At 32.4% G+C, this 14,560-nt stretch overlaps 1 protein-coding gene across 1 annotated transcript; it reads right to left on the reverse strand.

The window, feature by feature from the left end:
- Positions 1–505: 505 nt before the first annotated feature.
- On the reverse strand, positions 506–13,959 carry LOC112043243 (uncharacterized). Its single transcript, XM_024078564.2, has 16 exons — positions 13,899–13,959; positions 12,707–12,936; positions 12,007–12,327; positions 11,797–11,923; positions 10,614–10,703; positions 10,228–10,445; positions 9,174–9,356; positions 8,454–8,693; positions 6,592–6,709; positions 5,560–5,789; positions 4,625–4,945; positions 4,408–4,534; positions 3,507–3,596; positions 2,783–3,000; positions 2,165–2,347; positions 506–1,229 (listed from the first exon to the last, which is right to left on the reverse strand). Exons 1-16 carry the CDS (start codon positions 13,957–13,959, stop codon positions 984–986), a joined length of 3,003 nt encoding a protein of 1,000 aa, XP_023934332.2. The 3' UTR covers positions 506–983.
- Positions 13,960–14,560: the final 601 nt, after the last annotated feature.

Genomic DNA, 14,560 nt, shown 5'->3' on the forward strand with positions numbered 1-14,560 from the left:
GAGAATAATTTTTAATCTATAGTTCGTCCAACATATATATCAACTTGCATCCGCTCTGTGGTTTCAACCGCGTAGTACCCGTTCCTGTCAGAATAGGCGGATAAAATATAGCATTTGATGTTCACAAATAACGTGACTTTATAGTGGTAAAAGAATTTTCAAAATCGATTTAGTACATCCAGAGATTAAAGAAGCTTAGTCAATAGTCAATCCATAGTAGTAGTAAGTAGTAGTACTTCACGTTACTTTAATTTCGTACGAAACAATTTACGCGTCTCGTATTTTGTATATTCGTATTTTTTTATTGTTAAGAAAGAACATAAGCTAACTTAACCTAATAATTATACAAATCAAAACCTACTGGCTGCATTTTCGCAATAATATTCTGCATTTTTTTCCCTCCTTCATCACCAGAGGCAAATAGCCGCGGTGAAATAATTCAGAGATCATATCAGATCTGTATACATTGACTGGATAGTAAATAAAAATACATTTTTATAACACTGTATATTAAGCATTACTTTAAAGTAATAAAAAATCAAATTCAAGAGATAATGATACACTTAAAATCAGATTTGACTCTTTAATAATAATAATCTTTTATTTATCACACAAGGTTTACAATTTTTCATGAGTTCAAGAACTGGCTATCCTAGATTCTACGGATCTGTGTTAAGGATAACCAACCCTCTCCCTCGGAGTCACTAAGATAACAAAAGTGTAAATGAATTTTTAAACAAGTTTAAGCACTTAACAATATAAAAAATGTGAGTGTGTGTGTCTTTGACTAGTATACAATCATAATATTAAATTACTGAACTATAATAACCCCGATTGGTAAACATTTACGTAGTTCTTAAGCATTTGTTAATTACTTAAAAATATTTTTACAGAATATAAATATAGCATAGCCCACATATGCTCAGACATTTTTTAGCAGATTTTATTAAGAAATTTATACTCAAAAGTAGTTATTAATGATTTTAAGCTTTCGACGGTGTCCGTTTTTGTTTTTTCATGAACAAAGGTTGTATTTTGTCAGCGGATAGGCCTTTTGTCTCTGGAAGACAAGTGTGACTGTAGACAGCTCCTAAGAAACATACTCCAGCAAATATGTAGAATGTTGGTCCAAGTCCCAACGCCTCCACTAAAGGGTTAAATATTATGAGAGTAACGAAATTCGTTATCCACATGCAAGCCATTGAGAAACTGTTGCAAAGACCTCTGACCTGAAACAATGACAAAAAATAATAATTAAGAAAAAAATCTTCATTATTTATCGCATCTAATTGTACACAACTTAAAATAATTAAATTTTTTTTATTTTATTTATTTATAATACACATATTTATTAAATATTTTACAAACAAACAGATCTGAAAGCCTGTAACGCTGACCATTTGTTACTTCATGCTCCATAAATAGGTAACTAGCAGACGCCGCGCGGTTTCACCCACGTGGTTCCCGTTCCCGTATGAATACGGGGATAATACATATCCTATAGCCTTCCTCGATAAATGGACTATCTAACACTGAAATAATTTTTCAAATCGGATTTTTCAAATCCTGAGATTAGCGCGTTCAATCAAACAAACAAACAAACTCTTCAGCCTTATAATATTAGTATAGATATGGTAGGCTATAAGTAACTATGGAATTTTGACAACGGTCGCTACGAAAGTTAGCCGATTTAGCCCTTTTCGAGGGTCTACACAAAACATGAAGCACTTTAGATTTCATATATCCAGACTGTCCAATTATAAAACTTACTTATTTTGATATTTTCTTCGTGATAATACAAAACATTACATCCGCAGTCGCCAGCTTTTTAAAACTCGATGAGAAAATGAACACAAAATGATTTATATTCAAGACCAATCCGCCAATCCGCATTGGGCCAGCGTGGTGGACTATTGGCCTAATCTTTTTCATTCTGAGAGAAGACTCAAGCTCAGCAGTAAGCCAAATATGGGCTGATGATGATGATGATGATCCAAGACCATAAACTTCTATAGATTTTAAAAAATCTCAAAATTTGGCAGTATTTTCAAAAAAACAACCAAAATTGAGACTGGTCACAGGCCACCACTTAAGTAATAATCTTCGAATCCCTTTATCCAAAATCTAATCTAATTTCTATACAACTAGAAATGTTTTTTCTTACCTCTGGCAAGAACACCTCAGCCGTAAGAACAAACGGCACAACGGCTGCTCCTAGATTGTATACGAAGCTGTACCCGTATATAACGAATGCGGTGAACCAGTGAGGTGCCCAGCGCATGTGAAGCTGAGAAGCTAGCAACGTGTTGAATATTCCAGACAAAATGGAAGTTACTGTCATTAGACTCTGAAAATATAATAACATAAATATTAATAAGTAAATAAGTAAAGTTTATTAAAACTTAACTAGAAATAGGTGAAATACGTATTATCAAAATTAATAAATAAGGAATTCAAACAATGAAATTCTCATGTATCAATTCAAAAGAAAAATATTTATTACATCCAAATATTATATATTATCTTAAACTTATTACTGAAGGTATAAAACTCGTACATTTAAGTAAAACTGGTAGAACAGATTTTAATATAGTATAAACACACAACAAGTAACCTTGATTAAGAGTAAGTACTTTTAACTGCCAGTCAGTTTTTTTTTCTATAGTGTCTCCAAAACCTCTAAAAGTATTTAAGATGTAACTAATATTTTTGATCGAAAATTAAACGAATTCTACAAGGTTTAAAATGAGAATGTCGACATGAGTCTGCAAAGTAAAGTTACCTTCCTCCCAAACCTATCCAACATTGCAGCACAAACTAAACTCGCCAATAAGTAGACCACAGCCAGCCAGATTGAGCAAGTATTAGGATGCATGTTAGGCAGCGCTTCTTTGAACAGAGCTTCTGCATATACTTGTAACACTATAGACCCCATTAGAATCACCACCGCCATCACTATTAAAACAGCTAACAAAGCTCGTTTCGATGATTCTGAACGCTCTGAAATTAGAGTTCAAATGAGTAAAGGTTAAATGGAAAAAAGTAAAACTGATAAGAAACGCCCTGAAAGTTTCGCATTTGAACGTTTTTTCTAGTGCCAAAGTAGAGTAAAAGAGAATATTAATAAATAAATTAGTAAAGAAGCCAAACACGAAAGGGTTTTGCCTTTACTTTACGGCCAAGCTACCCTTAGGTTAAGGAAAACAGTTGAGTTCCTGTATAGTGTATTACTTTTTACTTGACTTACGGGTAAAGAATGAAATACCGATGTCTGTCATCGCATGCGGCACCACAAAGAATTTAGTCAGAGCTTTATACAAATATTGTGATACCTACTTGTTTTTCTCTTTTCAGATCATTAAGCAGTCGGGTTTTTTGTTTTTATGATAATATTTTTTTGGAAGTCCATTTGGTTTCGTAACTTTCAATTACTTTCAATTACGCTCGTAATTTTAATTTTAAAATTTCTACTTTACCTCATCAAGTAAATTACTGATTAGACTTACTTAAAAACTGCCATGGTGTTTCAGTTTTAGTTTCTTGAACAGCTGACTTATCGAGATTTTTTTCGATCAGTTCTTTTGTAGCTTGTATATCTGAAACAATTTAATATTTTATGTAGTAGGCAGTATAAAAACACATTTTTAAATAACAAAAACATGCGAATGGGATTAACATTACGTGTGGGTCTATCGTATGTTTGTGATACATAATTTCAGACGTGACACGTGTAAACAATCAAAATATTTCATCATTTAAATATAAACTAATTAATGTATGTATAAATTGTAACAACTCTAAGCATGTTACGAGCACCAAGTCAGTTCACTGATTATGATTATGATTATAATTATTATGAACATAAAATATGTTTAATTTTATGTTACTACTTATAAACTGCTGTTTGTTACGCAAAAAGTATTTGTAAATATATTTTTTAAATATGTTCGCTCTAATTTTAAAGAAAATGAAAATTAGGCCCCCCCACAAGGTGGACCGAAGATACCAAGCGAGTTGTAGGGAGACCGTTTTGTTTGGAACTCCATGCAAGAGGCCTGTGTCCAGCAGTGGACGTCCATCGGCTGATAATGATGATGATGATGATGATGATGATGATGATGATGAAAAAAAATTAAAATTTTGATATTTACAAAAAAAAAATTAAAGATGGTATTCGTTTGAACTGGTACGTCATTCAACCGAAAGTTAAACGAAATGAAAAAAAATTGTGGATAAAAAAAATTGTGAATGTTCTTTTGAAATGAGACAAGAAATGTCAGAAAAGAACAGTTTCAACTAAAAAGTCTTATTATTCTCAGAAGTATATGAATGTAAGTTTCTATGATATCCATTTCCATAATTAACAAAGGCGTAGTGAATCTATGCAATATACTCGCAAAGAATTACCGTTTCCACTTTGTAATATGTTATCAATTCGTGGGTCCAATTGCAAATAGATCTTCTTTATTTCAATTTCAACTTCTTTAGAAGTGACATCTACTCTACGATAAAAAGCGATCGACTCAGCAGCTTCCTGCAATAAAATAAAAACAAAAAAATAAGGTATTTAATTTATTAGATAACGGTCATTAAAAAATATTAACGTATAACGTGCATAACATACCTTCTCTTTGCCACTCATTAACAAAAACACTGGCGACTCTTTTAACAGCATCAACAATAAGATATAAAGAATTGATAAAGACAAGTGGACGTAAACTACTTGGTTATAAGACAAGTATCCCCCAAGAGCATACGAGAATAATAATCCTGTGAAGAATCCCGATACAGTGGTCGAAGTTAAAGCTCCTCTGATAGAATCTTGAGATATCTCTGATATGTAAATTGAAGATATTCCCTGGCCAGCAGCTCCGACGCCAGCCAAACTGATAGAAAATAATACTAGATACACAGATTTGGTTACTGAGATTATTCCCCAGGAAATCTAAAAGAAAAAATATTATAAAAATACGTGAATCATACAATATTACTTACAGCTATCTATAGCATTAAAGAAAGGTTAGATTAAGTGTAAAAAATATACATGAAAGCGTGTAATTTAAATGCATTTTTGATCTTTACCAAATGTTCCATTTTGCAACTGCGAGTATTCTGCATCATTAGCATTTCTGAAGCATTAATTTCCTGGTAAGGTTTTGTTTCTTTGACTTTGAGTATTGCTAATATTATAAAAGTATATTCATGTTATAAATATGTGATATTAATAATAATTCAGTTTTTACACCAATCCGATAGGTCGTTCATACTTCTACGAATCTCCTCATCACCGTTACATTTATTTTCTTATTTCTTTCAGCTAATACATTATTATAATATTACCGTGTAACAACTTCTTTGTGCATACGCAAAGTTGTTACACGAATTAATTTTACACACCTGTATTAAAATTCATCATCATCGTTTTATTTCTGTTTTTACTTCTTCTAAATTTACTTTTGATTGTCTTACTCGTACTTATATAATAACTTACGCGGATATGTAGATCTTAACATTAGATTATAGTGATGTTGAAATTAGATAACAATTTTAAACACTTACCACGAACGGTAATCCAAATAGCATGGCTGAATATTTCCTACCAAACTTATCTACTGCGTACCCACAAAATGGTGTTATGATTAAAGCTCCTATATTTGTCAAGCTGCCTAAAAGAGATATTTCAGCCAAGGACATGGGAGTGCTTAGAACCGTTGAGTTTGACTGAAAATTTTCCATTGTGTACGAAGGCCATGCATAAACAAATCCCGTAAGACTAGTTAAGTACGCAACTGAAAATGAAAAAAATGTTAGTGCTGTTATAGACATCCAAATATTGTGCCTATTTATACATATTTTATGCCTAGTTTTAAGTATCTATCTAATTTGCAAACGTTAGTTAGTTCTGTCTAAAAGAGTCGACTACTACAGTCGACTCTTTCAGACAGAAGATCGAAAATTGTACTTAATTTATAAATTACATCGCATCATTTTATTTCAACTTCAAAACCTTTTACTACTTTCCTAAATTCTGGTTAATATTTTCTTCCTAACCTTATATCTAATTCTAGAGACATTCGGGATTAAGGTAAACAAATTTTACCAATGTAGAACGCCACATTAATATAAACAACATCGGTAATAGCCTACGCAACACATCCTAAATTGCGTTGTACCTGTCAATCATTGCATGCATAGATGAAGGACCTTGTATGTCTGTTGTTTCACCGTCAACCATATCCTTCAGGTGAGAAGTCTCTAAACTTATTGTCATATCATCGTATCGTATACGCAGTTTAGGATCAAATGAACTTTATTATGAAGAGCTCAATTTAGGCAAGGCATAATAGGCGATACGCCCCAAGGATTTACCCGCGTAGTTCCCGTTCTCACAAATGACGTGGCTTACTAGTAGTAGAATAACTTTCAGAGTTGATTCAGTAGACCCAGAGATTACCCCTACAACCTCACAAACTTTAGCTCTTTATAATATTAGTATACATGAATTATAGGCAAGGCAAAATATATGTGACATATGAAGAAACAGTTTCATATATGTACGAGGTCTAAGTAACAAATATAAGATTTACTTACTTATTAAAGTCGACAATCCTTGGATTAAAAACGCCGATGGTTTCACCTTTTCACTATCCATTTTCCTACAGTCTACAGTTCCACACCAAAGGTCCACAAACTTCGCTTTGCTACTATACTTTATAATAATGTGTTATAATAATTATAATATTATCATCTGTGTACTATTAATTAGGTTGAAATACTTTATTGTATTGGATTAGATAACGAAAGATCTGTACGCAGAACAATCCTTACCTTCAGTATTCTACTTTACTTACGCATTTAAATATAACGGGATGAGTGTGTCTTCTTGTCTACTAACTCTTTGTCCATGGTTATTGCCTGCCGGAGTCGTTTTGCAGTGCCAAATATTTTTTTCTAAACGCTGAGATAAATTTTATTCGTCATCAATTACCGCTTCAGTTTCGTGATTCGTTAAACTATATCGGTAACTTGGCTTATTTTGTGGATCCCCTCATTTCTGGATTCTCCATTCCTTCGTTGTATTACGCAGGAATACTTCAAGCATAGCTCGCTCTATTGCCCGTTTGAGCATTTATATGAGGCCCATAGTTAGTGACCAAGTCTCACATTAATATAATAGCTAACTACAAATAGCTACGATACTAATAGATTACTTCGGATTAAGGTAAATTAAAGTTTTCTTCAAAACGCCCAGCAAAAAGGCAAATTAACAGAAAGACATAAGAACTCTTTTAACTATTATAAAGTAGATCACAATCATACCATTCACCTCTGTGAAAAGTCAGAAACAATCCCTAATCACTCCTAAGTGAATGGTATTAAAAGTTATAATTAATTGACTTAAATGTATTCGCATTTTGTTTGCTAACTCTACTGATATCATAACGTTCTAATGCATAATATCTGTGTGCAAACAGTACAGATACCGTTATTTGCTATTTATTAAACCCTCGTCATGAGCATCAGGGTCAGCAAAAAAGGTTCTACAGAGGTAAGCCCCTTAGCCTAGCTTTCATTAGAAAAAAAATGCATAATATAAATCATTTAAGTGACATTTTATAGTTTGAGATTAATGATAACTTAATTTTAATAATGTCATGTATTTAGAAAACACTTAAATTGGAATTAATTGAAGTATTTTCTAATTACCATATAAGATTTAATAAGTGAAATGAAAAAGGGCGCGGCACATATTTCGAAAAGCTAGTTCCATCGTTGGGGTTCCAATATTCTTAAATGGTGACCCAGCAATCGGACCGATGACCGAAGATGCACCGATGATTTGAGAGTTCTTGCAAAAAGCCTATATCTAGCAGAATACGTCCATCGGTTGATAATGGTGATGTATTAAAGGTACGCGTATATATTATACCTTACCTACTCAAACATCCATTACAAAATTAATTTAATTAAAATATCTTGTGTAACGGGACAAATTAATTCCATAAAAAGTGAGCCTGCTCGTAAAAGCTTAGAATCAACTCGAGTATTAAAGATAAAACTGTTTCATTATTAGTTTCAAAAAAACTGTTTTGCTATCGTTACTTTATAGCCACGTTTCGATTACCAACGTGGCAATTGTACATGATTATGAAGTTATATTTAATCTCCAAATGTTTTTACATTGTTAAATAATGTTCTTATTGACGGCATTGGACATTAAAATAACGCGCGCGGCTTAACATCGTGCTATGCTTCAGTAACCGACTTCAAAAAAATTAGAAGGCTCTCAATTTGACGCGTATGTTTTTTTATGTTTGGTAACGCATAACTTTGTAATTTTTTAACATCGGACTTTTTAACATGACCACTCTCAATTACAAACGTTGTAATTTATATTCAGGGTTTATTTAGAAATCACTTGTACACAGAGATAGTAGTTAATGTTTTTAAGCTTTCGATGGAGTCCGTTTTAGTTTTTTCATAAACAATGGTTGTATCTTGTCAGCGGACAGGCCTTTTGTCTCTGGAAGACAAGTGTGACTGTAGACAGCTCCTAAGAAACATACTCCAGCAAATATGTAGAATGTTGGTCCAAGTCCCAACGCCTCCACTAAAGGGTTGAATATTATGAGAGTAACGAAATTCGTTATCCACATGCAAGCCATTGAGAAACTGTTGCAAAGACCTCTGACCTGAAATAATGACAATAAATAATAATTAATAAAAATCTTATACTTCATCGCATCATCAATTCATCAACATCATCAAAATACCACGCAATCGCAATAATTTTCGCAATATTTTACTATCGGACTACTTAAGTTAACCTTGAGACATAGACATAGACACTAAAACAGAAAAATAAAATCTTTTTAACAAAAAAATTCAACCGACTTCAAAATCACAAAAGTAAATAAAAAGCTAAAAATAACATCGTATGAGTCGTAAAAGGCGGTGCCAAGCCAGTGGCATATTAATTATTATGGTTCTTTCCCGTGGTTCTTTCAGAACCGTCTAAAAATTATTTGTAAATTGTAAATTTTATGACCACAAACAATCTTCTATCGGTTTTTAAAATAAAAGAAAAATAAATTGAAACTGTTCATTTACGTTTATGCAAAATCTAATATGTTTAGATAGTTATATACCTATAAAATTATTTATCAAATTACCTCTGGCAAGAACACTTCAGCCGTAAGAACATAAGGAACTACGGCTGCTCCTAGATTATATACGAAGCTGTATCCGTATATAACGAATGCGGTGAACCAGTGAGGTGCCCATCGCATCTGAAGCTGGGAGGCGAGCAACATGTTGAATATTCCAGACAAAATTGAAGTTACTGTCATTAAGCTCTGAAAATAGAATAATATTAATGTTAATAAATAAATTTTATTTTAAACGCTTAACTAAAAATAGGTGAAATACAAAAAGGATTAATAAATAAGTTATACAAACAAGAAATGCTTGTATATCAATTTGAACGAAAAATATTTATTAGGTACATCTAAATATCATTCATCTCAAAATTACTACTAAAGTAAAGAAACTAGTAGGTACATTTAACCAAAATTGGCACAACAATTTTAAATAATATTGTTGTACAGCAAAAAACTTGAGCGAAAAGTACTTTTTACGGCCTGTCAGTTTTTTCTAAGTAATCCTTAAAATCTTTTTATACTACTTTTATTACTTACTTATTATTGCACTATCCGTGGTCTTTAGCTTGAATCTTACAATGCGGGTTGTCTGGAGGAGATCGCTATTAGCGATAAGACCACCTTTTCGCATATTTATATCTACTTTATGTATTGATGAATATTGTCTTTTTATTTATTTTGTTATGTGCAATAAAAATATATCTTTCTATGTACTTTTATTAATTGTATTGAGACGAGACTAACATTTTTGATCGAAACTAAAACGAATTGTACGGTGTTTAAAATGAAAAAGATTACTTATTCGTCTGCAAAATCGATATTTTAAATACTATAGATATGTTACGTGCCTACAAAACCACTGCAAAAAGTGATCTAAATTTATCTACGCATATATGAACAATTTTGTCTTGCGTTATATATTTATGTATATATAATTTTTACACTTCCTGCATACACATTTCGACATTATAGACAATATTTAGGTATTAATTATTTAAATAACTTTCGTTAGTAGCGCTGTCTATAGTATAAAAGCTTTGATCTGCAAAGTAAAAATGTAAGTTACCTTCCTCCCAAACCTATCCAACATTGCAGCACAAACTAAACTCGCCAATAAGTAGACCACAGCCAGCCAGATTGAGCAAGTATTAGGATGCATGTTAGGCAGCGCTTCCTTGAACAGAGCTTCTGCATATACTTGTAACACTATAGACCCCATTAGAATCACCACCGCCATGACTATTAACACAGCTAACAAAGCTCGTTTCGATGATTCTGAACGCTCTGAAATTAGAGTTCAATGAATAAATGTTAGTTTGAAAAAAGTAAAATTGATTCCGAAAGTTTTCGCGTTAACAAGTTATGAGGTAACTAACATCAACAAAAATCCTTCTTTTTTGAAGTTGGTTAAAAAAAATATACTCGTTTCACAAAATTAGTATTTAGACTTACTTAGAAACTGCCATGGTGTTTCAGTTTTAGTTTCTTGAATAGCAGACCTATCGTGATTTGTTTCGATCAGTTCCTTTGCAGCTTGTATATCTGAAACGATTATGTAATTTTACATCGTAATCTACAATTAAACACATTTTTAAAATGTTCAATCGTATAAGTATGTGATATACAATTTGAGACGTGATATATATATATATATATATATATATATATATAGTATAACTGACGCCTCGCGGATTTATCCGTATGGTTCCCGTTCCCGTAAGAACACGGGGATAATATATAGTCTATAGCCATTCTCGATAAATTTAACACTGAAAGAATTTTTCAAATTGAACCAGTAAGTTTTGAGATTAGCGCGTTTAAACAAACAATCACTTCAGCCAAAATAATTCAACGTTTAAATATAAACTAATAAATGTATGTATAACTTCTAACCACTATTTAAACATGTTACAAATTGTAAGTACCACTGATACCGTAGTTAATGAATAAAACGCACATAGTAGATACACCACCTAATTATCTAAAACTAATTTGACTAGTTTTGAAATGATTCCAAGGGTGACCGATTTATATTTTTTAACGGATTTTGTAGCTTTTGTAATTAAGATTTTAAAGATCTGATTTTTGTTAAATTAAGGATTAAATTACCAATATTTTATTAATACCAAAAAAAAAACTTAATTTTTCTTTGAAATAATAGTAAAAAAGTGATATTTGCAATAAATTCTAAAGATGGTTGTGGTACAAGTTTGATGTGATACTACTCGTAGATAAAAATCCAAACAAAATAACAAAATTAGTGACAGTGTTCTTTTGAAATAATAAATGAATACTCATTTACGAGTATGAACAACATCAAAAAGTCAAATTTTAGAGATGCCAATTATAAAGTTCGAGCCGTGATAGCCCAGTAGATATGAACCCTGCCTCCGATTCCCGCCCGGTATGTACCATAGTTAAATACCACGTGTTTCAAACGGTGATGGAGAACGTCGTGAGGAGACCAGATAATTGTCGTAATTCGCTGCGTGTGTGAAGTCTACCAATTAATTACCGAAATTTATGGGTTGATAATGATGAGGATGATTATAAAATTCTCTTCGACTTTTCTATGATCGTCCATCTTCATACTTAACTTAGGCCTAGTGAATCTATGCAATATACTTGCAATTACCGTTTCCACTTTGTAATTTATTAACAATTCGTGGATCCAATTGCAAATAGATCTTCTTTATTTCAATGTCAACTTCTTTAGAAGTGACGTCTACTCTACGATAAAAAGCGATCGACTCAGCTGCTTCCTGCAATAAAATAAAACAAAAGATTAAGGTATTTAATACAAAACGGTCATTACAAATATTATTGTTTAACGTGTATATCGTACCTTCTCTTTTCCACTCATTAACAAAAACACTGGTGACTCTTTCAGCAACATCAACAATAAGATATAAAGTATTGATAATGACAAGTGGACGTAAACAACTTGTTTATATGACAAGTATCCCCCAAGAGCATACGAGAATAATAATCCTGTAAAGAATCCCGATACAGTGGTCGAAGTTAATGCTCCTCTGATAGAATCTTGAGATATCTCTGATATGTAAATTGAAGATACTCCCTGCCCAGCAGCTCCGACGCCAGCCAAAGTCACAGAAAACAAGACTAGGTACACAGATTTGGTCACAGAGATTATTCCCCAGGAAATCTAAAAGGTAAAATGTTATGAAATTGCGTAAATCAAACATTATTATTTAGCTATAAATAGGAATGTTAAGTTAAGTGTAATAGTGATAGATGAAAGCGTGTAACTTATACGCAGCTTTTGATCTCTTCCAAATGGTGCTATAATATTTTGCAGCTACTAGTATTTTGCACTAACAGAAGCATTAATTTCCTGGTAAGGTTTTCTTTCTTTGGTTTTGAGTAATGCTGATATATGGAGTTTCTCTGCTTGATCGACTCAGAAGTAAGGAGATCCGTAGAAGAACCAAAGAAGTTAAGTACTCGTACTAATATAATATCTTACGCGAATATATAGATCTTAACATTACATTACAATGATGTTGAAATTAGATAACACTTACCACGATCGGTAATCCAAATAGCATGGCTGAATATTTCCTGCCAAACTTATCTACTGCGTACCCACAAAAGGGCGTTACTACTAAAGCTCCTACATTTGTTAAACTGCCTAAAAGAGATATTTCAGCCAAAGACATAGGAGTGTTTAAAACAGTTGAATTTGATTGAAAGTTTTCCATTGTGTACGAAGGCCATGCATAAACAAATCCCGTAAGACTAGTTAGATAGGCAACTGAAAATGATAAAAATGTTAGTGCTTTTAATAGTTTTTTTTTATAAAAAATAAGCTCGCGTTTGACCACGATCTCACCTGATTTAGTAAGTGTAAATGAGGCCTGAAGTGGAACTTCATATAACGGTGGAACATATTAATGATGCCCAGATTGTGTGAATTAAGAAATACGGACTTCAGGAGAGAGTTCCACACATTAGCCATGTATATAAGAAACTAAGAAACAAATCGCTTCTTACTAGTTCGAGAAAGGACTATGACATTGGGTTGGAAACCTAGTAATCTCCTAATTGATAGAATTAAATTTGCGAACCACCGGTTGTTACCAAAGACCGAAAATTGCACATTATTTACAAATTAATTCATTTATATTTATAACATTTTCATTTCATTTCAACATTACATCAATTTATTTTAATTTCAATACTTCGAGTACCTGTAATGCTAGAGTCATTAAGGAGTTGAGTTCTGTTTAACATTTTGTTTTCATCAGTAATAGCCTACACAACACATCCTACATTTCATGTTACCCTGTTACTCGGCAACCATATCCATCAGATGAGAAGTCTCTAAACTTGGTGTCTTATCATTGTACCGCGTACGTTTAGGTTCACTAGACAACGTGGCTTTTCACTTAAACAAATTTTCAAAATCGGTGCAGTAGATCCAGAATTACCTCTACAATACAACTCTACCTCTTTCTAATATTTTAAAAGACGCCCCGAGGTTTTACCCGCGTTCCCGTGGCAATGTGGTGTTAAAAATAGCCTATATGATACATTACGTAGCTTTCTATTAGTAAAATAATTGTCAATCGTTATATTAGACCCAAAGAGTATCCCCACAACCTCACAAACTTTACCTCTTTATAACATTAGAATTGATGAACTTGTTGAAAATTTGTGACTTATGAAAGTACAATTTTATAAAGATCTTACATTAAGAAATACAATTTTACTAACTTATCAAAGTCGACAATCCTTGGATCAAAAACGCTGATGGTTTCACCTTTTCATTATCCATTTTGGCTAGCCAACAGTTTCACACCAAAAGGTGCACACACTTTGCTTTGCTACTTTACTTTATAATGAGATGTATTATAAAATAATAATATGTATTATAATAATTATTATCATTTGTGTACTGTTAGGTTAGGTATTAATTAGGTTGGAATACTTTATTGTATTGGATTAGATAACAAAAATCTGTAGCAGAACAATCCTTACCTTTAGTATTCTACTTTACTTAGGCATTTAAATATAACGGGATGAGTGTGTCTTCTTGTCTACTAACTCTTTGTCCATCAGTATTGCCATTTGGAGTCGTTTTTCAGTGCATAATATTTTTTTCTTAACGCTCATAAACGCTAAATAAAGGAGTATGTGCAAAGCTGAGATAATTTTATTCGTCATCAATAACAACAGTTACTACTTCAGTTTTGTGACTCGTTAAACTATATCGGTAACTTAGCTTATTCTGTAGATCTCCTCATTTCTGATTTCTCCATTCTTTCGTTGTATTACGCAGAGATACTCCAAGCAAAGCTAGCTCTATCGCCTGTTTAAGCCTTCATATGAGGTCCATAGTTAGTGACCACGTCTCACATATATACTAATGTTATAAA

The sequence above is a fragment of the Bicyclus anynana genome, chromosome 2, assembly GCF_947172395.1.
Source record: "Bicyclus anynana chromosome 2, ilBicAnyn1.1, whole genome shotgun sequence".
NCBI lineage: Eukaryota > Metazoa > Arthropoda > Insecta > Lepidoptera > Nymphalidae > Bicyclus > Bicyclus anynana.

Bases quoted from the DNA above. Each gene is read 5' to 3' on its own strand.
- LOC112043243 (XM_024078564.2), bottom strand. From the start codon at position 13,959: ATGGATAATGAAAAGGTGAAACCATCAGCGTTTTTGATCCAAGGATTG. The intron at 10,446-10,613 runs GTAAGTCTAAAT...CTCTAATTTCAG, and splicing joins AACACCATGGCAGTTTCTAA to AGCGTTCAGAATCATCGAAA. The intron at 6,710-8,453 runs GCTTAAAAACAT...ATTATTATAAAG, and splicing joins TAAAACGGACTCCATCGAAA to TATAGTAGCAAAGCGAAGTT.